This window comes from Canis lupus, chromosome 31 (assembly GCF_048164855.1).
Source record: "Canis lupus baileyi chromosome 31, mCanLup2.hap1, whole genome shotgun sequence".
NCBI lineage: Eukaryota > Metazoa > Chordata > Mammalia > Carnivora > Canidae > Canis > Canis lupus.
This window is the reverse complement of record NC_132868.1, coordinates 26,465,160-26,492,327: the sequence shown is the minus strand read 5'-3', so window position 1 is coordinate 26,492,327 and position 27,168 is coordinate 26,465,160. Positions and strand designations below refer to the sequence as shown.

The 27,168-nt window shown below is 39.9% G+C and overlaps 1 protein-coding gene across 1 annotated transcript in view; it reads left to right on the top strand.

Moving 5' to 3' along the window:
* The first annotated feature begins 18,322 nt into the window (after positions 1 to 18,322).
* Positions 18,323 to 27,168, top strand: part of ATP13A5 (ATPase 13A5) — a 106,157-nt gene continuing 97,311 nt past the window's right edge. The window contains exon 1 of the mRNA XM_072807858.1: positions 18,323 to 18,564. Coding sequence (XP_072663959.1) covers positions 18,505 to 18,564 — 60 coding nt within the window. The 5' untranslated portion in view covers positions 18,323 to 18,504. The remainder of the gene's footprint in view (positions 18,565 to 27,168) is intronic.

The following is a 27,168-nucleotide window of genomic DNA, read 5'->3' as shown; positions in this document are numbered from 1 at the left end:
AGAGCCGGACAGGACAGATCTGTGAGTTACTACGCATGTCCAAGGGATGCCTTTTTGCCAACTATATAAAATCTAATTCCTTGGTTAGACAGTTCAGATTTCCAACCCTTGGCTCCAATTTGGTTATCTAGTTTTTTTTTTCTTCCAAGGTTTTTTTCTCAAAAAGAATAAAGCAAGGTACACATTGTGAGTTGAAATATTTCTGTATACTAAGTGAAAATTTTAGTTCATACTTGAAATATATCACTGACTTTGAGTAATATCTTTAAAATTAAAATTTATTTTTCTTTTCAAATTTTTAATTGTTTTAAAATTAAAGAATGGGTCAAGAAAAGAAATGTTACATCAGTAGAACAATTTGATAATTGTCCAAACTTTACCTTTTTCAGGTGTTTTGATCTTATTGAAATTCATTTATTAGTTACTGCAACATTACTATTAATTGCAATGTATATTGCTTTTGTAAAAATATACTAACATAATTAGAAAGTATTGATCCATTATTTCTTTTATGTAGAAAAATATTTTTTTTATTTTTCAAAATTCTTTTTGTTGGCCTAATTATAAACAAAATCCAATAAAAGACCATTCTATTGTCTATGTTTATTTTCTTGCCAACACTGTAGTTGTTTTTTCTGATACATAATATTTTATTTTATATAAAAAATTAAAAATAATAAAAAATATAAAAGTGATAAAAGAATATATATGATGTTAATGAATAAAAAACTTAATATCTTAATTAGTTCAACTAATTAATCTACATCTTTATAATTGGCAAAGTCTTAGATTCTGACAAAAATTATTTTAATATTTTAATGTGGAATAACAAACAGGAAGGACTTGATTCACCCCCTATCATATTTTAAAGCCATAATATTATATAATATATATTTACTTATTTTTTATTTTTCAAATGTTTATCAAGAATGGATGCTGTATTTTGTCAAATACTTCCTCTGTATCTATTTACAGGGTCATACAGTTCTTATCCTTTCTTTCATGAATGTGGTGTATCATATTGATTGATTTGAATATTGAACCACTCCTGCAGCCCCGGAATAAATCACGGTTGATTGTGGTGAATAATTCTTTAATATACTATTGGATTGGATTTGCTAGTATCTTTTTTTTTTTTTTTAAGATTTTATTGATTTATTTGAGAGAGAGAGAGAGAGGGAGAGAGCACGAGCATGAGTGTATGAGTGGGGAGAGGGGCAAAGAGAGAGAGACAAGCAGATTCCCTGCTGACCAGGGAGCCGGACTCAAGGCTGAATCCCAGGACCTTGAGATCATGACCTGAGCCAAAGGCAGATTCTACACCCACTGAGCCACCCAGACAGCCTGGATTTGCTAGTAGCTTGTTGAGAATTTTTGCATCCATGTTCATCAGGGATATTGGCCTGTAATTCTCCTTTTTAGTGGGGTCTGTGTCTGATTTTGGAATCCAAGTAATGCTGGCCTCATAGAATGAGTTTGGAAGTTTCCTTCCCCTTCTATTTTTTGGAACAGTTTGAGAAGATAGGTATTAATTCTTCTTTAAATGCATGGTAAATTTCCCCTGGGAAGCCATCTGGCCCTGGGTTTTTGTTTGTTGGGAGCTTTTTTATTACTGATTCAATTTTTTTTTTTCTGGTTATGGGTCTGTTCAAATTTTCTGTTTCTTCCTGTTTCAGTTTTGGTAGTTTGTATGTTTCTAGGAATTTGTCCATTTCTTCCAGATTGTCCAGTTTGTTGGCATGTAATTTTTTATAATAATCTCTTATAATTGTTTTTATTTCTGTGGTGTTGGTTGTGATCTCTTCTCTTGCATTTGTGATTTTATTTATTTGGGTCCTTTCTCATTTCTTTTTGATAAGTCTGGCTAGGGGTTTATCAATTTTATTAATTCTTTTGAAGAACCAGCTCCTAGTTTTGTTGATCTGTTCTACTGGGGATTTGTTTCTATATCATTTATTTATTATTTACCTCTTCTGCTGGCTTTAGGCTTTATTTGCTCTTCCTTTTCTAGCTCCTTAAGATATAAGCTTAGGTTGTATGTTTTCTTGCTTCTGGAGGTGGACTGTATTGCAATATACTACCCTATTAGGACCACCTTTGCTGTATCCCAAAGGTTTTTTTTTTAATAATAAATTTATTTTTTATTGGTGTTCAATTTGCCAACATACAGAATAACACCCAGTGCTCATCCCGTCAAGTGCCCACCTCAGTGCCAGCCACCCAGTCACCCCCACCCCCCCTCCTCCCCTTCCCCCACCCCTAGTTCGTTTACCAGAGTTAGGAGTCTTTATGTTCTGTATCCCTTTCTGATATTTCCCACTCATTTTTTCTCCTTAAGGTTTTGGACTATCATGTTTCATTTTTCATTTGCTTCCACATATTTTTTAATTTCTTCTTTAATTTCCATTCTTTAGTAGTATGTTCTTTCATGGCCATGTATTTGTGGTCTTCCCAAATGTTTTTCTTGTGATTGAGTCTAAGTTTCATAGCATTGTGGTCTGAAAATAGGCATGGTATTATCTCCATCTTTTTGTACTTCTTGAGAGCTGATTTGTGACCTAGTATGTAATCTATCCTGGAGAATGTGCCATGTGCACTCGAAAAGAATGTTTCTTGAGATGAAATGTTCTGAATGTATCTGTAAATCCATCTGGTCCAGTGCATCATTCAAAGCCATTGTTTCCTTGTTGGTTTTCTGCTTAGATGATCTGTCCATTACTATAAGTGAGGTGTTAAAATCCCCTATTATTATTGTATTATTATCTATGAATTTCTTTTTGTTTATTAATTGATTTATATATTTGCCCCCAAGTTAGGGACATAAATATTTACAATTGTTAGATCTTCTTGACGGATAGACCCCTTAATTATGAAATAATGACCTTCTCCATCTCTTATTAGTCTTTGGTTTAAAATCTAGTTTGGTATAATAACAGCTAATCCAGGTTTCTTTCTTTCTCTCCTTTTTTTTTTTTTTTTTTTAATTTTTATTTATTTATGATAGTCACAGAGAGAGAGAGAGAGGCAGAGACATAGGCAGAGGGAGAAGCAGGCTCCATGCACCGGGAGCCCGACGTGGGACTCGATCCCGGGTCTCCAGGATCGCGCCCTGGGCCAAAGGCAGGCGCTAAACCGCTGCGCCACCCAGGGATCCCCCCTTTCTCTCCTTTTTAAATTAAATTTTTCCCCTTAGAAAGGGAGACAGAGAGAGAGAAATAATGTGAGCAGGAGTGTGAGGGGGTGGCAGGGGAGGAAGGGTAGAGGCAGAGGGTGAAGGAAGAGAAAGAAAATCAAGCCCCATGCAGGGCTTGATCTCACGACCCTGAGACTATGACCTGAGACAAAGTCAAGGGTAGGATGCTTAACTGATTGAGCAACCCAGGCACCCAACTACAGCTTTCTTTTGATGGATGATTTTCTATCCCCTCACTTTCAATCTGCAGATGTCTTTAGTCTAAAATGAGTCTCCTGTAGGCAGCATATAGATGAGTTTTGTTTTTTATATATTCTGCTACTCTATGTCTTCTGATTAGAGCATTTAGTCCATTTACATTCAGAGAGATTATTAAAATATATGGATTTAGGGCCATTGTATTGCTTATAAAGTTGGTGTTTCTGGTGATGTTCTCTGTTCCTTTCCAGTATTTGTTGTTTTTGGTCTTTTCCCCCCCCATTGAAGAGTCCCCTTTAATATTTCTTGCAGGGCTGGTTTAGTGGTCGTGAACTGTTTTAGTTTTTGTTTGTCTGGGAAACTATTTCTCATTCTACTCTGAATGACAATCCTGCTGGATAAAGTAGTCTTGGCTGTGTGTTTTTTTGTTTTTTTGTTTTTCCCCCATTCAGCCCTTTGAATATATTGTCCCCATTTCTTCTGGCCTGCCAAGTTTCTGTAGACAGAACTGCGGCAAACCTAATCTGTATTCCCTTGTAGGTTAAGAACTTTTTCCTCTTGCTGCTTTCAGTTATTTCCTTGTCTGTGTATTTTGTTAATTTGACTATGATATGTCCTGGCAATGGCCGGCTTTTATTGAATTTGATGGGTGTTCTCTACAGTTCTTGGATTTCAATGTCTGTTTCCATCCCCAGATTAGGGAAGTTTTCAACTATAATTTGCTCAAATAAACCTTCTGTTCCTTTTTCTTTCTCTTCTTTTTCTGGGATGCCTATGATATGAATGTTATTATGCTTTAAGGAGTCTCCAAGTTCCCTAAGTATGCATTCGTGATCCAATACCCTTCTTTCCCTCCTTTTTTCAACTTCATTATTTTCCATAATTTTATCTTCTATATCACCAATTTGTTCCTCTGCCTCCATCTGTCCTCATTGTTATTCCATCCATTCAGTTTTGCATCTTGGTTATAGCAATTTTTAAGATTTTGCCTCGTCTAGTTTTTAGTTCTCTCCATTTCTGGAGTAAGGGATTCTCTAGTAGCTTCAGTGCTTTTCTCAATCCCGGCTAGTACCCTTATGACTATTGTTTTAAGTAACTTGTATCTGTATTGATCAAATCATTGGCTGTGAATTCCTCCTGTTCTTTCTTTTGGGGCAAATTCCTTCATCTTTTCACTATATCTAGGTCACCGTGTGTGTGTGTGTGTGTGTGTGTGTGTGTAATTGTTAGTAAAGCCTATGGTATTCCTCCTCCTGAGAGTAATGGCTGTATTAAGAAGAGGTCCAACCAACCAACCAACCAACCAAAGCCAAACAAGCAAATAAACAAACACCCACAAAAACCCAAAAACCAAAACAAAACAGAAAACAAAAGAAAGGAAACTAGATCCTAGGTATGTTTTGGTCTGTTCACTAAAAGAAGCTAGATCCAAATAATAACAATAATGATAATGATAATAAATAAAAATAAATAAATTAAAAAAAAATTTAAACTAAAAATATAAAAAAGAAGCTAAATCCTATTTCCTCTAGAGTTGAGGCTTTGAAGCACTTGCTAATCAGTAGATTTGGTGTGGCCAAGCGGCTTGTGCTGGTCTTCTGGCAGGAGTGGCCTGCTGCTCTAATTCTCAGGCTGACTTCACCCAGTGCAGGTACACCTGGGGGGCACAAGGGGATGCGACTTGGTGTAAGCAGCTCCGGCCTCCACTGGGTGGCACTGTTTTGCTCCCTGAAGTCAGGGCTGATGGCTGGGTTAGCAGGGGAAGCCTCACCCTGCTCTCCCCTCCCCAGAGCAGGAAGCTCAGGCCTGCTTCTCTTCAAGAGCCCTCGAAGAAGAGCAAACAATCACTTCTCTTGTGTCCCAGTGAGTAAGGGACAGGCAGGGTTGGGTAGTAGAGATAGATAGATAGATAGATAGGGGGTCACGGAATCGGGTTCACAAAAATCCCAACAATGCAGAGATAAAAGGAAACCAGAGATAAATGAACCAGACCTTCCTGTCCTAGGTGTCAGAGGTGGGGTCCTGTGACCAATAGAGAATTACTGGACCCTAAAAGGGAAATGGGCCATTAAAGATGTTATCACTAGTCCTTTCAGCAAGGCTGCTATCAATGAAGATGTTAAAAGAATTTAGGTTCTCTGGTTGGCTTTCAATAAAAGAGCTGCCCTACAGTGGCTGCCCTGTTGGGACCCCTCTCACTCCTGAGAGCTCCTTCTGTATCCTTGCTTAATAAACTTCTATGGCTTTACTTACTCTCCTTTGTCTGCGAGATTCATTCTTCGATTCTGTGAGACAAGAACCTAACTCTCCACTTCATTTTGATACCAAAACCTGGGAACACTCCCACCAAAGGGTGAGTAAAAGTGAACTCTTTTCTTTCTGGGGAGATATCTTCCCTTGGATAACCTCTTCTTTTAACAAACAGCAAAACTGGGCCAGTTAATGGCGACTAGAGGGGCCGCTGGTCTTAAGACTCCAGTAACAGGCTTCTGGAGAAAGGTTTGGCCAATACCCCCTTCCTCAGAGAAAGGGAATATTGGCCCCAACCTACTCAGTTCTCCTTTCTGTTCAATGGCTTTTTCTTAAATGACTTTCTCCCACCTCAGCTGCTTTGCCTTTAGGGCTCTTCCAACCCCCATGATCAGTATGCCCTTTTAATTAGGGATTCATTCCAGGAAGAATGTTCCCTCTGTAGATATAAGACTTTTTCAAAAGTGTATTTCATGAGAACTTAGTTTAGGAGGAACAACCTTTTCCTCATGTTTTTCTATTAGGTATAATTTAGGTTTAATCACAACCAGGAATTAAAACCCAAGTTATCAGCAAGCAGGATCAAAACTGTCTCTTTATGATAAGTTGGGGGCAGCCTGATGCTTCCTGGGCATTTACTCCCTTTGGAATATTTTGGGCATTAAGGAGGGAATTAATTACAAAGCCCCAGCCAATCCCTTGATTGGTTGCATTAGTGGCTGGGACTTTAGGGGGTCATATTGTTGATGCTTTCTTGCTCCAACAACAAAAATATGGAATTATAATGATGCTAAATCTCAGGGTCTGCATCCCTCAACAGGGCCATGCTTGCAAATGGGACTTCAGGTATACGGACAGAAAAATCTCCCAGCGATAAGACCAGGAAACATAATCGAAATTGGCTTATAATTGGCCTGACTAATCAGGCGTCTTGGAGCTAGGGAATGCGGGCAAATTTACATGACCAAACAATGAGAGCTCAAGCAAGAGAGCTCAGAAGAAGGAGGCCATTAAAAGGATCCCCTGTTTTGTTTAAGGTTCATAGGGGGAGGGGGAGCTCATAGGTGGACTGGCAATCCAGAGCTCTGAACCTGCCCTTCTGGTACCTTTGGTGACCTTGGGGTCTCTGAGACATGTAAAAGGATAGAGACTGGCCTGAGGGTCAAACCCTGTGGGAGCCTCATCCATTAGCAGCACTGAGAGACCCTAGCTATTTTGGTCACATTCATAGCCTTCTAAAAAGAATTTCAAAGTTTAAACTGTTAACCTCGCGGGATCCCTGGGTGGCGCAGCGGTTTGGCGCCTGCCTTTGGCCCAGGGCGCGATCCTGGAGACTCGGGATCGAATCCCACATCGGGCTCCCGGTGCATGGAGCCTGCTTCTCCCTCTGCCTGTGTCTCTGCCTCTCTCTCTCTCTCTCTCTCTGTGACTATCATAAATAAATAAAAATTAAAAAAATAAAAATAAAAAATAAACTGTTAACCTCGCTAAACCCTATGATTAGGCCAGACTTTTTGGGGGGAAATCCGGAGAAGACAAGGAGGATCAGGTAATGGACAGGTAAGAGTGGCTACTACGTCCACCAGCCTGATCCCTCTTCAACCCAAGATGTTAGGACACTCTTTAACCTTGGGTACTCAAACCAGGAGATGTATTGGTTCACAGGGGAGAGCTGATATGTAGGGACACCTACATAGTCACCTCTCTGTAATAGATACAGGGTAACTGACTCCTACTGGGATTGTGAGATGAGAACCAAACCATTCTCCGACAGTACTCCTCTGGGTTGGGTACTGCAAAATTGAGTAGTTTCCCCTTGCAAAATTTTTCTAGTGTTTTCCATGGGTTAGATATGATGGGTTCTTCAAGGCAAGGTATAATAAAGGGTGCCCTTCATAGCAAGGCATGGTCTCTTCTTCAGTTCCCAAGGACTCTCCCTTGCTGAAACAAGGAGGGCAATTAAATTGCTGAAACAATTTAACCCACTGGAAACCATTTGGATTGCAAAATTTAGGAAAGGACTGATCTCCTGTAACACTGTGTGGTCTCCATGGGATCTATCAGTTGCAGAGAACAGGGCTCTACATCAGGACCCCCACCTAAGGGCCTCTTGCAGACTGTGTTTGCCTGAACACGTTGGCTGGTAAACTCCCTCCTGACATATTGGATAATTGTCTAAATAGGCCTCTGAATAACTCCACGAGGAAACACAGGCCTTCCCTAGCAAAGGAGACTCTGACTCTCACTGTTCCTCCTCCTAATAGATGTGGGGGCTTGTCCCTCATTCATTTTTCCCAGGTTAATGGTTATAATTGGAGCCAACTGTGTGTGGTTAATGTACCTCAGGACGGGGCTTTAAGGAATCTTCCCCAGCAGCTTCTCTTTGTTTTGGGGAAATTCCCTGTCTTCTCTGGCCTGATATGGTCTATCTAATTCTATTTGTTGGTGGAAAAATATGGCCCCGTTCTCCTGTCCAAACAGATGAGCTTTAGAACTGGGAACCCGTTTTCTCTGCCTTCTGGCTGTTCTTTGCCTCTTTAGTTTCCCCCTCCCCTCCTCCTGTTTCTGCATCACCTTGAGGGCAACCTATAGATACTGTTCACTTCAGATTTCCCCACCAGTGCCTCAGGTAAAAATTGGCAATAGGGAACACACTGATTTTTAAAAGTGGACCCAGGTGAAACATAGTCAGCATTTAAACTAATTTAAGTTTGTTGCTTTAATTAAGACAGTCACGTCTTTAATGTTATTAGCATTAAATATACAACTTTTATTCTATTGAGGTTTGCTAAAGGTCAAATAAGCTCATGTTATCTCTGTTGCAATTTGTTAGCAAAAAAAGGATTTAAAATGAGGTTAATTGTCTCAAAGTTTTCATGGGTAATTGTTAAGATAGCTTTCAAAATCTTTAGTAACGTGTAACTTTAAAGTTTTACTTGGATGATAATTGGGATTAAATTCATTGGACTTCTAGGTATTCTCCAAATAGGAAAAATGCTAAGGCATTGATTACTAGATATATATTTGTGCTTTTGACTTCTTATTGCAGAGAAACTAAGGATATTTGAGTCTGTTGGTAAACATGCTTTGTGCTTAATTCATAAATTTGTCATAAAAAGAGTTTTGGTATAACAGTTCACAATTGGTTACTACTTAGTTTTCACTGGAGACTAAGATTTCTAAGAGTGAAAAATTCTGCTAAATGTAACTAAGACTGATGGGGCTAAGAGAAGCAACTCTGTATGAAAAAAATAGAAGATACATTAAAAAAGATATAAGAAATGGGAATGCATTTTTGTTAAAGGTAAAAGAAGGTAATTTTGTCCTGAGACTGGTTCGAAAAGAAATGGCTTGGGACAAAATCTAAATGCCAAAAAAGTGGTGAAAGCTTCATAAAGGGAAATCTTTGGAAAGGAATTTTAGGTGCGGGCAGGACAGACTGAGATTAAAATGAAGGGATTTTACTTATTTTTATTTTTTTTTAAATAACCAAATATCAGGAGTTTATTTCTTATTCTTAAAATACAAAGTTGATTTTTTGTGTATTTTTTTTATTGGAGTTTGATTTGCCAACATATAGCCTCACACCCAGTGCTCACCCCATCAAGTGCCCCCCTCAGTGCCCATCTTTTAAAAGTACACAAGTATAAGATTAAAAGTCTTTCTCTTATTCAAAGGCTTTCTTGAATTGTTGGTATGCCTTGAAAAGAAAATGTAATAGTTGTTTTCTCTTCGCTGTCCGAGAAAAACCAGTTTCTATGTTTTGTCTTTATCAGGTCTTTAACATCCCTATTCCTATTTAGGCATGCAATTAAAAACTTTCTAGGGTTTAAAATACTTCCCAATATTTAAAGTGTGAATGAAGTCTCTTTGATTCATTAGGCCTTTTTATTTGGTATGTTAAGTTACTTGGGAAGCACTGTTAAACAAATGATAAGCCTTAGGTTACATTTCGGTAAATGCTATAACTATTCCAGAGATGAAATGCAATTCCTAAAATTTTAGTATTTTTAAGATTTTTTAAAAAAATTATTTATTCATGAGAGACATGAGGCAGAGACACAGGCAGAGGGAGAAGCAGGCTCCATGCAGGGAGCCTGATGTGCGACTCAATCCCGGGACTCCAGGATCAGGCCTGGGTTGAAGGCAGGTGCTAACTGCTGAGCCATCCAGGGATCCCCTTAATGTTTTAATATAAGGTCATCACTTGATATTTTGATAACTGAAGTATTATGTGTCACGAAATAACCAGATTTCCTTGCCAGCTATATTATAGCCTCATCAGATGTTTAACCATGTCCATTTTTGAGTCTTTTGTCATTTATAGTTTTTGTTCTTATTCTTTTGCAAGACACGTTTCATCTTTAAGGAGATCCATATAAAGGATTTTTAGGACAAATACAGGTTTTAATTTCTTTAAGATCAAAACTAAAATGGGTAAGAATTTCCAAAACTAATTAAAGGTGCTTTCAAACTGAACAAGAATTAGTAATATGGGACTAAGTGAATTGGGGAAAGTGATTATAGTTTTTTATGACTCTTGTTTAAAACCTGCTGACTCTCTCATGTTTGTTCTCGTAGGTTAAGAAAATTTTCTCTTAAGATATCTATGACTTACTGAAATGTGATAAAGTATTCATTTGTAAACAAATTAAAACATTAACTTCTCTCTCTAACCTGAACCCTCTGAAATTCAAAAGGTCTCAGTATATATTCTTTCTTCCATGCTGATCATAGTCATTTGCATAAATTCAATAAGAATCGGTTCTCCTTGTCAATAAGACACCATTGGAAAAATTATTTTACCAGGGCTTTGCTGGAATGTCATATTTGAGAGAAAGCATAAGCGCAGATATGACCAAACAGCTTTAAGGAACTAAGGTTGACTTACGAAACATAGAGCCATAAAGCCACAGAGAGAGGCACTTGATGGGATAAGCACTGGGTGTCATACTGTATGTTGGCAAACCGAACACCAATTTAAAAAAATACAAAAAAAAAAAAAAGAAAAAAAAGAAAAGAAAATATTGGCCTGATACTCTATTTGCATTACAGAGTTCCCAGCAGCCTCACCAGGTGAGTTAAAAATGTCACTTCTGGCAAGTGCAGGAACCTCAGGATACTTTGGGGACCACATAAAGAGGAACTAGCCCCCATTTACAGGTATTGCAGGCATGTCTGATGGTAGGTACTTGCTTGGCTTGGCTTCTGGCCTGGAGAGGTTACTAAAAGTTCAACCTAGGGATTCCTTATGAAAAGTTCCAGCAAAGCAGATTCTAAAAGATCTATAAGATCTAAAAGATCAATATTCTTGCTGAGCTTATGTAAATAATTAGGCCAACGTGTTAAAACTGAACTTGTTTTGCAGACAGGTCAGTCCTGATTTGGCTACCTCTGATTTTAAAAAATGACGGCTATTATAGAGAGAAACTATATTTCAATAACACATCTTTGCAGATGTTAAATTATAGCTCTGTCTATAAATGAATGTTGTTTGCCTAAGCTAGACTACTTGAGGTAAACTTCAGAGAAATAGCTTTTCTACTTCTACACAATAGCTCATGTATAGATAATCTTTATGCTTTTTATTCTATGGAGAAAATAACAGGACCCCATAGGTATATGATTATTTAAACAATTCCCCAGCAATTTAATACATCAACTAGCCCTTTGACCAATTCTGTATGGCTTGGATGACAAAATCACCCCTTTAAAGCCAGAACGTATCCCACTGTATGGGGTTAATTATAAACTTGTGAAGATAATGGATGACCCCATTTTCTTTATAATTTGATTGGATGATATACTTGGGGATGTTCTTATCTCTAGATAAGTTTTTCCCCCCCTTGCCAGTGATTCCTTATAATACTGGTCAGGCTAGACCTCAAACAAAGAGGGCTTCTTTATGGTTTTAGCCCTTAGTCATACTTTTCCTAGAAGCCACTTCTACTGAAGTACAATCACTTTTCTTGTGCCCCAGTGTCCCAGTCTCTTGTGTTCCCATGAGTAAGTCTCCTGTGTCTCTTGTGTCCCAGTGATTAAGGGACAGGCTGGACTAGGTAGTGGAAGATAGGTAGGGAGCCATGGAATCAGGTTCACAAAAATCCCGGTGATGTGGAGATAAAAGGAAACCAGAGATAAATGAACCAGACCACCCTATCCTAGGTGTCAGAGGTGGGGTCCTATTCCAGAGAATTACTGGACCCTAAAAGGGAAATGGGCCATTAAAGAAGTTATCACTAGTCCTTTCAGCAAGGCTGCTATCAATGAAGATGTTAAAAAAAATTTAGGTTCTCTGGTTGGCTTTCAATAGAAGAGCAGCCCTACAAGCATCCAGCAGCAGCCCTGTTGGGACCCCTCTACTCCTGAGAGCCTCTTCCATATGCTTGTTTAATAAACTATGGCTTTACTTACTCTCCTTTGCGAGATTCATTCTTCAACTCTGTGAGACAAGAATGTAGCTCTCCTGCTTCACCAGGCTTCCAGATGGTCTCTGCCTTCACCCTGCCTGTGTCCAAGCTGTCCGTCTGCCAGGCAGCACAGCACTCCTGTGTTTTATCTTAGGTATGTGCCTGGATTTCAAAACTCCAAATTGTAGAGATCCCCAGGCAGAGACTCGCAATGATCCTCTGGTGGAGGGTCTTGCTGCACTGTGGCTGGGGCCCGCTTGTCCCCCAAATTGGTTGCCCAACTACACAGTGGTTTGGAGTTCATGATAAAGTGTAGCTAAAGCCAGAACCAAGGGTTGTTGCCTTCAGCCAATGTCTTTGTTCCTAGCAATGTGTTTGCTAGGGAAAGGGGAAGCTCAATGGTGCCCACAGGCCTGTGTCACCTCTTGTCCCTGTGTTGCCACTCCCAAATGCACTCCAAGCAGGAGAACCACTTCTCCCCCTGAGACCCAGGGGATCCTCAGACTGCGCTGCCCAGTCTTGGAACTCTGCCTTGCTTCACCACCGCCACTGGAGCATAGCTAAGCCTGTCGGGCACAACCCTGACGATGGCTCAGACCTCTGAATTTCAGACACTGTGGTCCACTGTTTATAAAATTTGTGGTATTCACCCTCTCTCTCTCCCTTTCCCAGTCAACGGTTTTGGGGAAAGAGTTTTTCTTGTACAGTGCCCTGTGCAAGCTTTCACTCTTTCTCTCTCTTCATCTCTCATTCTTTCCCCATGATCAGGTATCCTTCACCTCCGCAGCACCCGCAGCTCTCTGCAGCTCCTACCTTCCACAGTGTGGCTTTTTTTTTTTTTTCTTTTTTCAGTCTCTAGTTGTGCAGTTTGCTCTCTCAGTCCTCAGATCATTTTCTTGGATGTTCAAAATGATTAGATATTTATAAAGCTGTGTTCAAGGGATGAGGCGAGACTAGAGTCCCTTTACTCTTCCTCCCAATGTTGTTTTGATTCACTTCATTTCATAAATTGAAAGTCATTTGTCATAAAGAGAAGGAGGTAGAAGGAATTATTTGCTCTGAGTGCCAAATAATACTAATACCAATGCCTCTCTACCTCAATTCCATCCTATGACTTTGCCCCTGGCATATATCACTGTAGGCACACTGGCTTCCTTCCTGGCCTCCAGTGCCAGAGTTTTGACACTGACATTCCCTTCACCTGGAACCTTCTGTGCCCAGGTAACCACATACCTGAGCTTCAATATCTCCTTGTCAATGGTGTCTTCCCTGACCGCTTCATTTTAAATGCAACTCCATATCTCTTTCTGCCCCTCCTCACTCTTGACCCCACTTACCTGTCCACATTCCTAACCTTATTTTCTCTCCAGAGCAATATCACTATCTTCCAACTGTGGATTTCACTTGTTTATTCGTGCAGTCACTCTTTCCCTGCTGAAATGTCAGCTTCATGGGATGGCACCTTCTGTCTGCTTTGACCCCTGCTGTCATCCCAATTCTTGAGCAATGCCTTATAGAAAGTAAGCTCTCAAGAAGGATTTGTTCAACAAATTAATGAAGAACTATAAAATGAAGGGATTGGACCAGATAAGCAGTAGGTAGGTAAAATCTGACTTAAGTAAAATTTTTTGCACATGTACATTTGTGTATTATTCTTGGAAGGAGAAAATTTACAAAGTTCATCAGCTATTCAAAATTCTCTCTGAAAAAAAAAATTCTCTCTGATCCCACAAAGCTGAATAAACCACTAGACACAACATCTTTGTAAAAAGGAGCCTCTGGAGTCCGAGCTCCCTCCCTCTTCCAACCCTCTCTCCATTTGGCTTATTCCATTTCATCGCCCCATAGTGGGATCATATTTTTGTCTTGCTTTCTTATTAAACTGTCAACTCACTAAGGGCAAGGTTAGCATCTGATTCATATCTGCAACCCCATTCAGTTCTAACCCTGGTCTGAGAGCTTGGAAGCTGTTTGCTAAATGAACTAGCAGGACAGCAAGAAGCTAAGGAGTTATCAGAGAAGGCCCCCTTTCACAGTTTGGGCTCTTTTTTCTCCCCAGATAAGATAGAATTTTACTACTACTAAGTTTTGATATATTCACCAAATTTTCAACTTGTAGATCTCCTAAACAGAAAATTAAAGTAGGGAATGGGAAAGACAAACCATACTTTCACCTTAAACAGCCCATATTTGTGTTTCCTACAGGGAGCTCCCTCTGCTCTGTTCTAACCTGTTGAGAATGTGTGGGTTTTGGTGCAGTGGTCCTTAGGGGTGCAGGGGCAAGGCTTGGGTGGCAGATTGAGTGCAGTTAATGAGCAGACGGACGTTTGCTCATATGTTTGAGTCCATATTTCAGATGGAGGATTAGTCATGTATTGAAACGTGAGTAGCTTCCTAACCTCGTGGTTGTTGCAAAGAGCTCACAAGGTCACTGAATCAGATGCATAGGCCACTGCACATCCTGTTGTCTGATATTAGGGCCCCTCAGGGATGTTCTTTCTCAGTCTTCAATAACCCAGGCCTTCCTCTTTGCCTTGTATAACGGTCACCTCTACGGTTTTGCCTCTTTCATCAGACCCTGAGTCACCTGAGGAAAAGGATCCAGACTAATCTACTCCTCTACTCTTCACAGGATCTGTGTGGGAGAGACTGCTAGTGACCACCGTTTGATTTCCTCTTCCTCCTGGCACACAGGTGGGCCACATTTCCTGGTCATCTGTGTGGTTAGTCAGATATAGTCATCTGGCTGAGTTCTAGCAAAAGTACAAAACACCTCTTTCAGGACTGGTCTGTAGACCTTCAATGATTATCTTCCATGCATCCCCCCTTTTGCATAATCACAGCAGCCTCAGAAGCTACTTGCTGAAGATCATGAAGACATAAGAGGGAACGACCCTAGGACTCAGGGTCACTGCTCAGAGGAGACCTCCTCTTTCCTCCACTGCTCCACCAATGCCCTCCCACCACCACAATCTTAGACCCACTTTTCCACTATGTTAAACCATTGACAGATGTTATCATCTGTTGCTGTTCAAGCAGTCAGCTTACCTTACCTTAAGAGTCTTGCCAGTGGGGACATTCAACAATGTTCATGAAGTGGGATGCTCTAGTAAGGCTCCAGTTGTTAGCAGAGAGAACAGAGAGGGAGCTTTGAAATCCAGATAAGACATCCAAATCCAGACTAGTTTCTCTTTAGGTCATGGGGAAGTGGAGATGGGGAATCTTGTCCATGACAAGTAGGAGGGTGAGGCGTGGTTCTAACATACTCCACTATGCCCATTACCTCTTCATTTCATAAGCCTCATGGACTAGAGAAGGAGATATCCCATTTCTCCTCCTAATCCATATAGTTCCCCACGTCCTTCACCTCTCCAGAATCGGAGAAGAGTTCTAGAGAAAATACAACAGGAGGAAGTATTTCCTAGTAGAAATAAGCTGGAACGCAGACCAGAGACCTGGCTCTGAGTTCTGGGTCTGCCTTATCTTGATGTGTAGCTCTGAAAACCTCTCTCCACCTCCATGTTTCTTCCCTGTTTTCTGGAAATTGTGTCCTGAGACAGGGACTGTGGGAGGAGATGAGATACTCTCTTAGTCCTTTACTTCCTTTGGCTTCCCTCTGAACAGTAAAGTCCTATAAGGTCTAAACTATGGTTCTGAGGGAATCAGTTCTTCAGGCCCCTGTGTGAGGTGAGCATTTCATTCCTTTTCCTTTGCATTTCTTCATTCTGCTCCTTCCTCCCCTTCTGTCTCTGGAGACCCTACGTTATGGCATATGGTGCTGGCAATTTCTTTTCATTAGTAAGGAGTTTGCCTTCGGGGTTCACCAGGATGTACTGTGTTTTGCTTCCAGTCACAGGAGATCAAAAATCTGGTCTCTTCAGATGGAAGTTACATCCTCCTGAGTGCTGTGGCTGAGCAGCCTAGAGGAAACCATTTCCACCAATGCCACGGCTGTTCCCCCTACAAGAGACCCTTTCCTCCTCTCCCCAGCCCCTCACTCTTACATCCTCACCCACTTGCTACAAATATAAACACAATTGGTGATTCTTCTACCTGTGGCCTTCAAAGGGCTAAGCTATGTTCAATGCTGACTGGCATTCGCTTATTTATGGACCTCTGAAAGTAGATCCTTTGACCTTTAATATCTGTTGCAGATCCTCCAGGAGGTAGGGTTTAAAGCAGATGTGATTATTTTCTCTGCAGAGCAAATCTTCTGGCAGCTAAAGCAAGTGCTCAGTACTTCCAGAACCTCAAGATTTTCTGATACAAACTTTGACCAATGACTTAATTATCTCTATGGTGAATAGGCCAAATGATACCATGCACATCTCCGGGGTTGGGAAGTTCATTACCTGTGAGGCATTTGTGAACAGTTGTGATTATTAGAAGAGTTTATGTTTAACTGAATAAGAGTTGAACAAAGTTTTGATGAGTGTTATATTTTGTGTCTTTTGGCTATAAGCAGTAGAAACCACAAACAGCAACAGTTTTATTAAGAACATCTCATTATACATTGGAAAATCTCTAGAGTTAGTAGTCTCAGGCTTTGTGCCATGGCTCAGTGGTATCATAAGGATCTAAGCTCATTTGTCCTTTGCTCCACCTTCATTGGCATGAGTAGAAAATATTCCATTTCTTTCATCAATAGGATAATTTAAAAAAATAGGATAATCTTTCCCAGAAGACCTCTGCCCCTCATTGTCTTTCCTTTGCATCTTACTGTTGAAAATTGGTCATATGCCCACTCTTAGGTAAATCATGACTCATCCTGGTGCTTTAGCTGAAGTCAGGCCACCCAGACAAAGGACATGTCCTTTTAGCCAGAAATATGAGTGAATAGCTGATGGGTAGGAAGTGAATGAGCACTGCTCCTTGAGTCTGTAATTAGGTTTTATGAAAACTCAGGACTCCTTTCTCCAAATCTGAGTCTACCTTAGATTGGTGATACTTAGAATGTAACATTTGTGATTACATAGTATTCTTTAGTGAAGATACCTCAGTAGCCTCTTTGGCATGAAAAATTGTCTGTTTACTTTCACCGACTACTTCCTCCTGGGCCAGAGAGCACATTGAACTATCCTAAACTTCAAGGCAGCTCTGGTTCCCCCTCAAGACAACTGATAACTCCCTCTCTCAGTGGAAAGAGTCAAGTGTCATTCTCTGTAGTCTTTATTCCCAGTAAATTTTCTTCCATGGTCAAAGTTGCAAGGATTTTGCTCAGTGGATTAGAGGCAATAAAAAGAAAATTAAAAAAAAAAAGAAAGAAAAATCTTTATAGTGAACAAATAAACCAAGCCTTGAATGGATCCCAGTGTACTTTTTAAAAATAAAAGTATAAAATTCACTGGTGGTTATACAATCATGGAAATATACATGATATCCCTAATAATCAGACTTTCTCCTTCCTCCCACATTATATACTAATTTGAAAACTTTTTGCAAACTGAAAAGAGAAAGTGAAAGGAATCAAATTATTATTATTATATTTACTTCTTAAAAACTCTCTTCTCTATTAGTGTTACAATGATGGTGATGATGATTACCTTTTATTGAGTGTAACAGGTGCTTTAGTTGATTTTTTTCAAATATCATCTTAGATCCTCATATCAACTCTATAATTATTATTGATATTTTACATATTAGAAACCTAAAGTTCAGATTTTAAGTGATATGTCCAGGGTCATCACTAGAGCAGGGATTATAATTCAGGTTTTTCTGATTCCAAATTGCTTGCTACATTTCCCATCATAAGCCAACCCCTCTTCCTTACATTCCCATTGTCACCCCAACATGTCCATTACTTTTCTAAAGTCCACAGGGTTCTTATTCATCTCTCACTGTGATAATATTTTTATCTTTTTGTCATAATATTTTTGTCTTTTTTAAAAAAAGATTTTATTAATTTATTTGAGAGGGAGAGACAGAGAGAAAGTGGGGAGCAGAGGAAGAGTGACAAGCAGATTCTAAACTGAGCATAGAGCCTCACGTGGGGCTTGATCTCATGACCCTGAGACCATGACCTTAGCTGAAATCAAGATTTGGTCACTTAACTGACCAAACTACCCAGGTGCCTCTGTCTTGGATTTTTAGAAAGGTGGCTCATTAGCTGAGACATTTATGGACAGCCTAGGAAAGTATTCGTCTTTCTGGTTCAACAACTTAAGTCTAGAGGCGTACACATTTAGCTCAGCAAATAAACACCAGGGAGGGGAAGAAAAAAAAAAAAGAAAGAAACAAAACAAGCAGATAGATTAATGGACAAATCCTGTGGCTTAGGAGAGTATTTCCTTTCTTTTCTTTGTTAGCCTAATAGATGAGGTATGTGCTAAGGGATTTTAAAAGCACCTAAGAACAGCGGTGACAAGTGATGACTGTTCTGAGTTCACATAAGCCCCAGCTGCTTTTGACTTTCCCCAAGAGTTAACCTGGAGGGACACACGAGTTCTGGTTTAAATGGAAGAGAAAAGTAAGGACCACTGGGCTTTGCTCAACCCAGGAGAGGAGAATGAACTGGTGAGTCTTCCCTTTTGTGATTAGTCTTCTCAGAGTCCCTAAGGCTGTGGGCAGGTGCTAGTGTATTGGACTGGCTTTAGGAACTGCAGAGGTTTAAGTATGGTAAGGCTCCTTGAAATCTGAGGGCATGATTTTATAGTTGGGGAAATGGTAAGGGCTAAGAAAATTGTCTTCTAGATGAGTTTTTGCCGCCCTCATATGCATCAGACTGAATGAACCTTCTTTCTTAAGACATTTTGTAGAGTATTCAGTGTGTACCCCACATGGTGCTCACTGAGGTGTCTCCCCCTTATCATCTGGGTTTCCATGTAATTGGGCAAACTCAGGCAAAAACTGAAACTTTTTTTTATTCTTATATTTTTGGTATATCTGTAAAACTTAGGCTTAGTATGCTTTGAGCTGACGTTAGCTAAGAATATATGGTGGTTTTAACCACCAAGTACTGATAAAACTGTAGTGTGGCATGGGATTTAATGCATATTTTTTCAAAAGTTTTCTCTTCTCTTTTTCTCTGTTACCTTTTCTACCAAACATATATGCATCTTGAAAAACAATCATTGGTGCCCCTGGATGGCTCTGTTGGCTAAGCATCTACCTTTGGCTTAGGTCATGATCCCAGGGTCCTGGAATCGAGCCCCACATTGGGCTCCCTGCTCTGTGGGGAGTCTGCTTCTCCCTCTCCTTCTACCCCCTCTTCATCGTCTACCCTCTGTTAGTTCTCTCTCTCTCTCTCTCTCATGCATGTTCTCTTTCAAACAAATAAAGAAGATCTTTAAAAAAAACGAAAATCATTAAAAGCTTGAAAACTATAGTGTCTATTTGGGACTGACAAGTTTACATTTGTAATTTTATTTGATCCTCAGAACACAGTGATGAAAGAATTAATCCTATTCCATAAAAAGAAACCAGATAGGTAAACCATAGAAAATTACCAGGTAGGTAAAGTAACTTGCATAAGGTCTTCAGTCTGCAAGGGACAGGCAGGAAATCCAGGCCACTTCCTCCTTCACGCTCCATGATGTTTACACTCCAATCATGTCTAGAGGTAGGCAGTGAGAAAGAGAGAGACGGAGTGTGAGGGCCAGGACAGGGAGGGCACACGGCATGGGGAAAGGGCCCAAGGGGTATGGTTCACATAGCAGAAGGGTATCAGTTTCCTGCTTGGCCTCCCGGTTCCCCATGAGGTCTGTGGGAAATCCACACCTACCCTCTCTCCACAGATCCTTTTTTATTAACCTAAAGAAAATAAGTGATTTCATTTACACTTGCACTGTCCAAGAAGGCAGTCACTGGCCACATGTGGTTTTTGAGCACTAGTAAAGTAACTGGACCAAACTGAAATGTGCTGTATGTATAAAATACATAGCAGACTTTGAAGACATCAAAAGAAAAAAAAAAAAGTAAAATATCTCATTAGTAACTTTTATATTGGTTATATACCGAAATGACAACATTTGGATATATTAGATTAAATGAAATATATTATGAAAATTGATTTCACTTGCTTCTTTCTACCTCTCTAATATGGCCATGAGGAAATTTAAATTACGAGCATGGTTCACTTCAGTGGCTTCTATTATCACACCACACTGATCTTGACAATGGTATAGCACTTACAATCTTCGGACTAAAAGGATTTAAAGAACTAAAACCTACTTACCTGTGTTCACTGATCAACAATTCTGTGCTGTTCCTGAAGTCTTTTTTAATGTGTGATTGAGTGTTCATGAAAATCTTTGGTTGCTCTTTATTTTTCCCTGTGTGCCATGTTTGTACAGTTTATAACCTAGTATTTTAATTCTCTGAATTGCAGAGGGAACATAGATATCTCTTCTCAGTCAGGCATGTCTGGAGGCACACTGTGTGCAACGTTAGCCTTTGTTTCACAGTCCTCTTTGACCATTCTTGCTACATTTACTTTCTGGAGATAATCTTGATTCTGCCCCTGAGACACAAGAGATGCTTTGTTTACATAAGTTGCAAAGCTCGCCATTCTGTTGGTTCTCTTCCTCTGTATAGACACCTACTGACTAAGTGTCAATATTACAACTGGGAGTAGCTCTAAAGGGCAGAATGGCTACTTGGTGTGGAGGACACAGATAGGGCAGGAGAGAACTTCACTTCAAGCAAACTTTTTCCTGGGAAACAGTGGAGGACTTCTAGACTCTAAGACAGCCGATTTGGGCTTTAATTAAGGACCCACTGCTGACCCCATGGTGTGGCTACATTTTGGGACCTTACTGGTTGCCCAAGGACAACATTACTTACCCCTCCTGAACTTAAAAGGTTGGCAAGGGTCACATACGAAGAGTGGGAAGTGCTATGAAAATATAAAGAGTTCATTTACAACTGAGGAGTCAGGACTTACGATGTGCAACTTGAAAAATGCGTAACTGCATACGGTAAGTGAAACTGAGGTTGGGACTATTTCCCCTTTCTCTGATTACACTTGGGGAGTGATAATTTTTTGAGGTCTACAGTTACAAAGACAAACGGTGTGTGAAGAGTTAGTAAGAAAAATCAGGAATTTGGAATGCTTAAATTATTTTAAACAATGTGATATACTCTTCATCTTCCATTAAAAGACACACACACACACACAAACCCTATTCAAAGGGTTAAAAGTGAAAATAAAAAATCACACCCTATTGGCTCTTTCTTGTCTTTTTCAACATTTATATTAACAACTCGGATGAAGACAAGCTTATGTAATCTGCATCTGACAGATGCAACTGACTCTGAGGGAGAGATAACAATCGAGGCAACAGAATCAAGGGTCAAATTTCTAGAATTGAATGTAGGAGATAAATGCAGTGTAACAGGCCTCCATGTTGAGTTGGTGTTTAAAGTTATCCTCAAACTACAAGGTGAGGATCTCCATGACTTGGGCTCAGAAGCTGTACATGAGAAAGTAATTAAAGAGCTTCATTTGGTTGTGGTTGCATTTTAGTTGCCAGGATGATAATGCTATACAAAAATTAGTCTTTGGATGTCTCAATCGAAGTCTAATAGAAAAAGTAATAATTCTGCTATAATCTGTACTACTTAGGAAAACTTTAGGGAGTTATATTTAATTTTAAGATTCACACAAGTAGTATAGTGTATTTAGAGGGAGAGCTGGATGTCACAAATAAGAATCACTTAAAAGACATTGGGAATAGCTCCCCAAAGAACAGTCAAGGCACTTGTCTTCCAATAGAGAGGCTGATGTGAGGAACAGCGTAGAAGTTGGTAGAACCCAGACCGATTTATTTCCTTTTTTTTAATAATAAATTTATTTTTTATTGGTGTTCAATTTGCCAACATACAGAATAACACCCAGTGCTCATCCTGTCAAGTGCCCCCCTCGGTGCCCATCACCCATTCACCCCCACCCCCACCTCCTCCCCTTCCACTACCTGTAGTTCATTTCCCAGAGTTAGGAGTCTTTATGTTCTGTCTCCCTTTCTGATATTTCCTACCCATTTCTTCTCCCTTCCCTTCTATTCCCTTTCACTATTATTTATATTCCCCAAATGAATGAGACCATATAATGTTTGTCCTTCTCCGATTGACTCATTTCACTCAGCATAATACCCTCTAGTTCCATCCACGTTGAAGCAAATGGTGGGTATCTGTTATTTCTAATGGCTGAGGAATATTCCATTGTATACATAGACCACAGCTTCTTTATCCATCCATCTCTCGATGGACACCAAGGCTCCTTCCACAGTTTGGCTATTGTGGCCATTGCTGCTAGAAACATCAGGGTGCAGGTGTCCCAGCGTTTCATTGCATCTGTATCTTTGGGGTAAATCCCCAGCAGTGCAATTGCTGGGTCGTAGGGCAGGTCTATTTTTAACTCTTTGAGGAACCTCCACACAGTTTTCCAGAGTGGCTACACCAGTTCACATTCCCACCAACAGTGCAAGAGGGTTCCCCTTTCTCCACATCCTCTCCAACATTTGTGGTTTCCTGCCTTGTTAATTTTCCCCATTCTCACTGGTGTGAAGTGGTATCTCGTTGTGGATTTGATTTGTATTTTCCTGATGGCAAGTGATGCAGAGCATTTTCTCATATGCATGTTGGCCATGTCTATGTCTTCCTCTGTGAGATTTCTGTTCATGTCTTTTGCCCATTTCATGATTGGATTGTTTGTTTCTTTGGTGTTGAGTTTAATAAGTTCTTTATAGATCTTGGAAACTAGCCCTTTATCTGATACGTCACTTGCAAATATCTTCTCCCATTCTGTAGGTTGTCTTTTAGTTTTGTTGACTGTATCCTTTGCTGTGCAAAAGCTTCTTATCTTGATGAAGTCCCAATAGTTCATTGTTGCTTTTGTTTCTTTTGCCTTCCTGGATGTATCTTGCAAGAAGTTACTATGGCCGAGTTCAAAAAGGGTGTTGCCTGTGTTCTCCTCTAGGATTTTGATGGAATCTTGTCTCACATTTAGATCTTTCATCCATTTTGAGTTTATCTTTGTGTATGGTGAAAGAGAGTGGTCTAGTTTCATTCTTCTGCATGTGGATGTCCAATTTTCCCAGCACCATTTATTGAAACGACTGTCTTTTTTTCCAGTGGATAGTCTTTCCTGCTTTGTTGAACATTAGTTGACCATAGAGTTGAGAATACACTTCTGGATTCTCTATTCTGTTCCACTGATCTATGTGTCTGTTTTTGTGCCAGTACCACAGTCTTGATGACCACAGCTTTGTAGTACAACCTGAAATCTGGCATTGTGATGCCCCCAGATATGGTTTTCTTTTTTAAAATTCCCCTGGCTATTCGGGGTCTTTTCTGATTCCACACAAATCTTAAAATAATTTGTTCTAACTCTCTGAAGAAAGTCCATGGTATTTTGATAGGGATTGCATTAAACGTGTATATTGCCCTGGGTAACATTGACATTTTCACAATATTAATTCTGCCAATCCATGAGCATGGAATATTTTTCCATCTCTTTGTGTCTTCCTCAATTTCTTTCAGAAGCGTTCTGTAGTTTTTAGGGTATAGATCCTTTACCTCTTTGGTTAGGTTTATTCCTAGGTATCTTATGCTTTTGGGTGCAATTGTAAATGGGACTGACTCCTTAATTTCTCTTTCTTCAGTCTCATTGTTAGTGTATAGAAATGCCACTGACTTCTGGGCATTGATTTTGTATCCTGCCACGCTGCCAAATTGCTGTATGAGTTCTAGCAATCTTGGGGTGGAGGCTTTTGGGTTTTCTATGTAGAGTATCATGTCATTGGCGAAGAGGGAGAGTTTGACTTCTTCTTTGCCATTTTGAATGCCTTAAATGTCTTTTTGTTGTCTGATTGCTGAGGCTAGGACTTCCAGTACTATGTTGAATAGCAGTGGTGAGAGTGGACATCCCTGTCTTGTTCCTGATCTTAGGGGAAAGGCTCCCAGTGCTTCCCCATTGAGAATGATATTTGCTGTGGGCTTTTTGTAGATGGCTTTTAAGATGTCGAGGAATGTTCCCTCTATCCCTACACTCTGAAGAGTTTTGATCAGGAATGGATGCTGTATTTTGTCAAATGCTTTCTCTGCATCTAATGAGAGGATCATATGGTTCTTGGTTTTTCTCTTGCTGATATGATGAATCACATTGATTGTTTTACGAGTGTTGAACCAGCCTTGTGTCCCGGGAATAAATCCTACTTGGTCATGGTGAATAATTTTCTTAATGTACTGTTGGATCCTATTGGCCAGTATCTTGTTGAGAATTTTTGCATCCATGTTCATCAGGGATATTGGTCTATAATTCTCCTTTTTGGTGGGGTCTTTGGTTTTGGAATTAAGGTGATGCTGGCCTCATAGAACGAATCTGGAAGTACTCCATCTCTTTCTATCTTTCCAAACAGCTTTAATAGAATAGATATGGTTTATTCCTTAAACGTTAGATAGAATTCCCCTGGGAAGCCATCTGGCCCTGGACTTTTGTGTCTTGGTTGGTTTTTGATGACTGCTTCAATTTCCTCCCGGTTATTGGCCTGTTCAGGTTTTCTATTTCTTCCTGATCCAGTTTTGGTAATTTGTGGCTTTCCAGAAAAGCGTCCATTTCTTCTAGATTTCCTAATCTATTGGCGTATAGCTGTTCATAATATGTTTTTAAAATCGTTTGTATTTCCTTGGTGTTGGTAGTGATCTCTCCTTTCTCATTCATGATTTTATTAATTTGAGTCTTCTCTCTCTTATTTTTAATAAGGCTGGCTAATGGTTTACCTATCTTATTAATTCTTTCAAAGAACCAACTCCTTGTTTTGTTGATCTGTTCCACAGTTCTTCTGGTCTCGATTTCATTGAGTTCTGCTTGAATCTTTATTAACTCTCTTCTTCTGCTGGGCGTGGGGTCCATCTGCTGTTTTTTCTCTAGCTCCTTTATGTGTAAGGTTAGCTTTTGTATTTGAGTCCTTTCCAGTTTTTGAATGGATGCTTGTATTGCGATGTATTTCCCCCTCAGGACTGCTTTTGCTGCATCCAAAGATTTTGAATGGTTGCATCTTCATTCTCATTAGTTTCCATGAATCTTTTAAATTCTTCCTTAATTTCCTGGTTGACCCTTTCATCTTTTAGCAGGATGGTCTTTAACCTCCACATGTTTGAGGTCCTTCCAAACTTCTTGTTGTGATTTAGTTCTAATTTCAAGGCATTATGGTCTGAGAATATGCAGGGGACAATCCCAATCTTTTGGTATCGGTTCAGACCCGATTTGTGACCCAGTATGTGGTCTATTCTGGAGAAAGTTCCATGTGCACTTGAGAAGAATGTGTATTCAGTTGCGTTTGGATGTAAAGTTCTGTAGATATCTGTGAAATCCATCTGGTCCAGTGTATCATTTAAAGCTCTTATTTCTTTGGAGATGTTGTGTTTAAAAGACCTATTGAGTGTAGAAAGCACTAGATTGAAGTCACCAAGTATAAGTGTATTATTATCTAAGTATGTCTTAACTTCGGTTATTAACTGATTGATATATTTGGCAGCTCCCACATTTGGGGCATATATAATGAGGATTGTTAAGTCCTCTTGTTGGATAGATCCTTTAAGTATGATATAGTGTCCCTCTTCATCTCTCACTACAGTCTTCGGGGTAAATTTTAGTTTATCTGATATAAGGATGGCTACCCCTGCTTTCTTTTGAGGACCATTTGAATGGTAAATGGTTCTCCAACCTTTTATTTTCAGGCTGTAGGTGTCCTTCTGTCTAAAATGAGTCTCTTGTAGACAGCAAATAGATGGGTCCTGCTTTTTTATCCAGTCTGAAACCCTGCGCCTTTTGATGGGGTCATTAAGCCCGTTCACATTCAGAGTTACTATTGAGAGATATGAGTTTAGTGTCATCATGATATCTATCCAGTCTTTGTTTTTGTGGATTGTTCCACTGGACTTCTTCTTAAAGGGGAATTTTAAGAGTCCCCTTAAAATTTCTTGCAGAGCTGGTTTGGAGGTCACATATTCTTTCAGTTCCTGCCTGTCTTGGAAGCTCTTTATCTCTCCTTCCATTCTGAATGAGAGCCTTGCTGGATAAAGTATTCTTGGTTGCATGTTCCTCTCATTTAGGACCCTGAATATATCCTGCCATCCCTTTCTGGCCTGCCAGGTCTCTGTGGAGAGGTCTGCTGTTACCCTAATACTCCCCCCCATAAAAGTCAGGGATTTCCTGTCTCTTGCTGCTTTAAGGATCTTCTCTTTATCTTTGGAATTTGCAAGTTTAACTATTAAATATCGAGGTGTTGAATGGTTTTTATTGATTTTAGGGGGGATCTGTCTATTTCCTGGATCTGAATGCCTGTTTCCCTTCCCAGATTAGGAAAGTTTTCAGCTAGGATTTGTTCAAATGCATATTCTGGCCCTCTGGCCCTTTTGGCGCCCTCGGGAACCCCCATTAAACGTAGGTTTTTCTTCCTCAGGCTGTCGTTTATTTCCCTTAATCTATCTTCATGGTCTTTTAATTGTCTCTTTTTTCCTCTTTGCCATCAACTTGTCTTCCATGTCACTCACTCGTTCTTCCACCTTGTTAACCCTCGTCGTTAGGACTTCTAGTTTGGATTGCATCTCATTCAATTGATTTTTAATGTCTGCCTGATTAGATGTAAATTCTGCAGTCATGAAGTGTCTTGAGTCCTTTATGCTTTTTTCTAGAGCCACCAGTAGTTTTATAATAGTGCTTCTGAATTGGCTTTCTGACATTGAATTGTAATCCAGATTTTGTAACTCTGTGGGAGAGAGGACTGTTTCTGATTCTTTCTTTTGAGGTGAGGTTTTCCTTCTAGTCATTTTGCTCAGTGCAGAGTGGCCAAAAACAAGTTGTATTGGGAAAAGGAGAGAATGAGAGGAGAGAAAGAAGGAAAGAAAAGAGAAAAAGAAAAAAAGAGAGAGAGAAGAAAAAGAGAAAGAAAAAAAAAGGTGGGGGAAGCAAACAGAAATCAAAAAGAAAAAAAACAAAACAGAAAACCACGGGGGAGTATCTTCTGATTCTGTATACTCTGAGTCCCTTGACTTCCCCTGGAACTTGTCCGTCTAGCTGGTCTTCTGGGGGAGGGGCCTGTTGTGCTGATTTTCAGGTGTGAGCACTTGGGGGAGCTGCTCTACCCCCTGCCTGGTGCAGGGCTCAGTGGGGGTTGT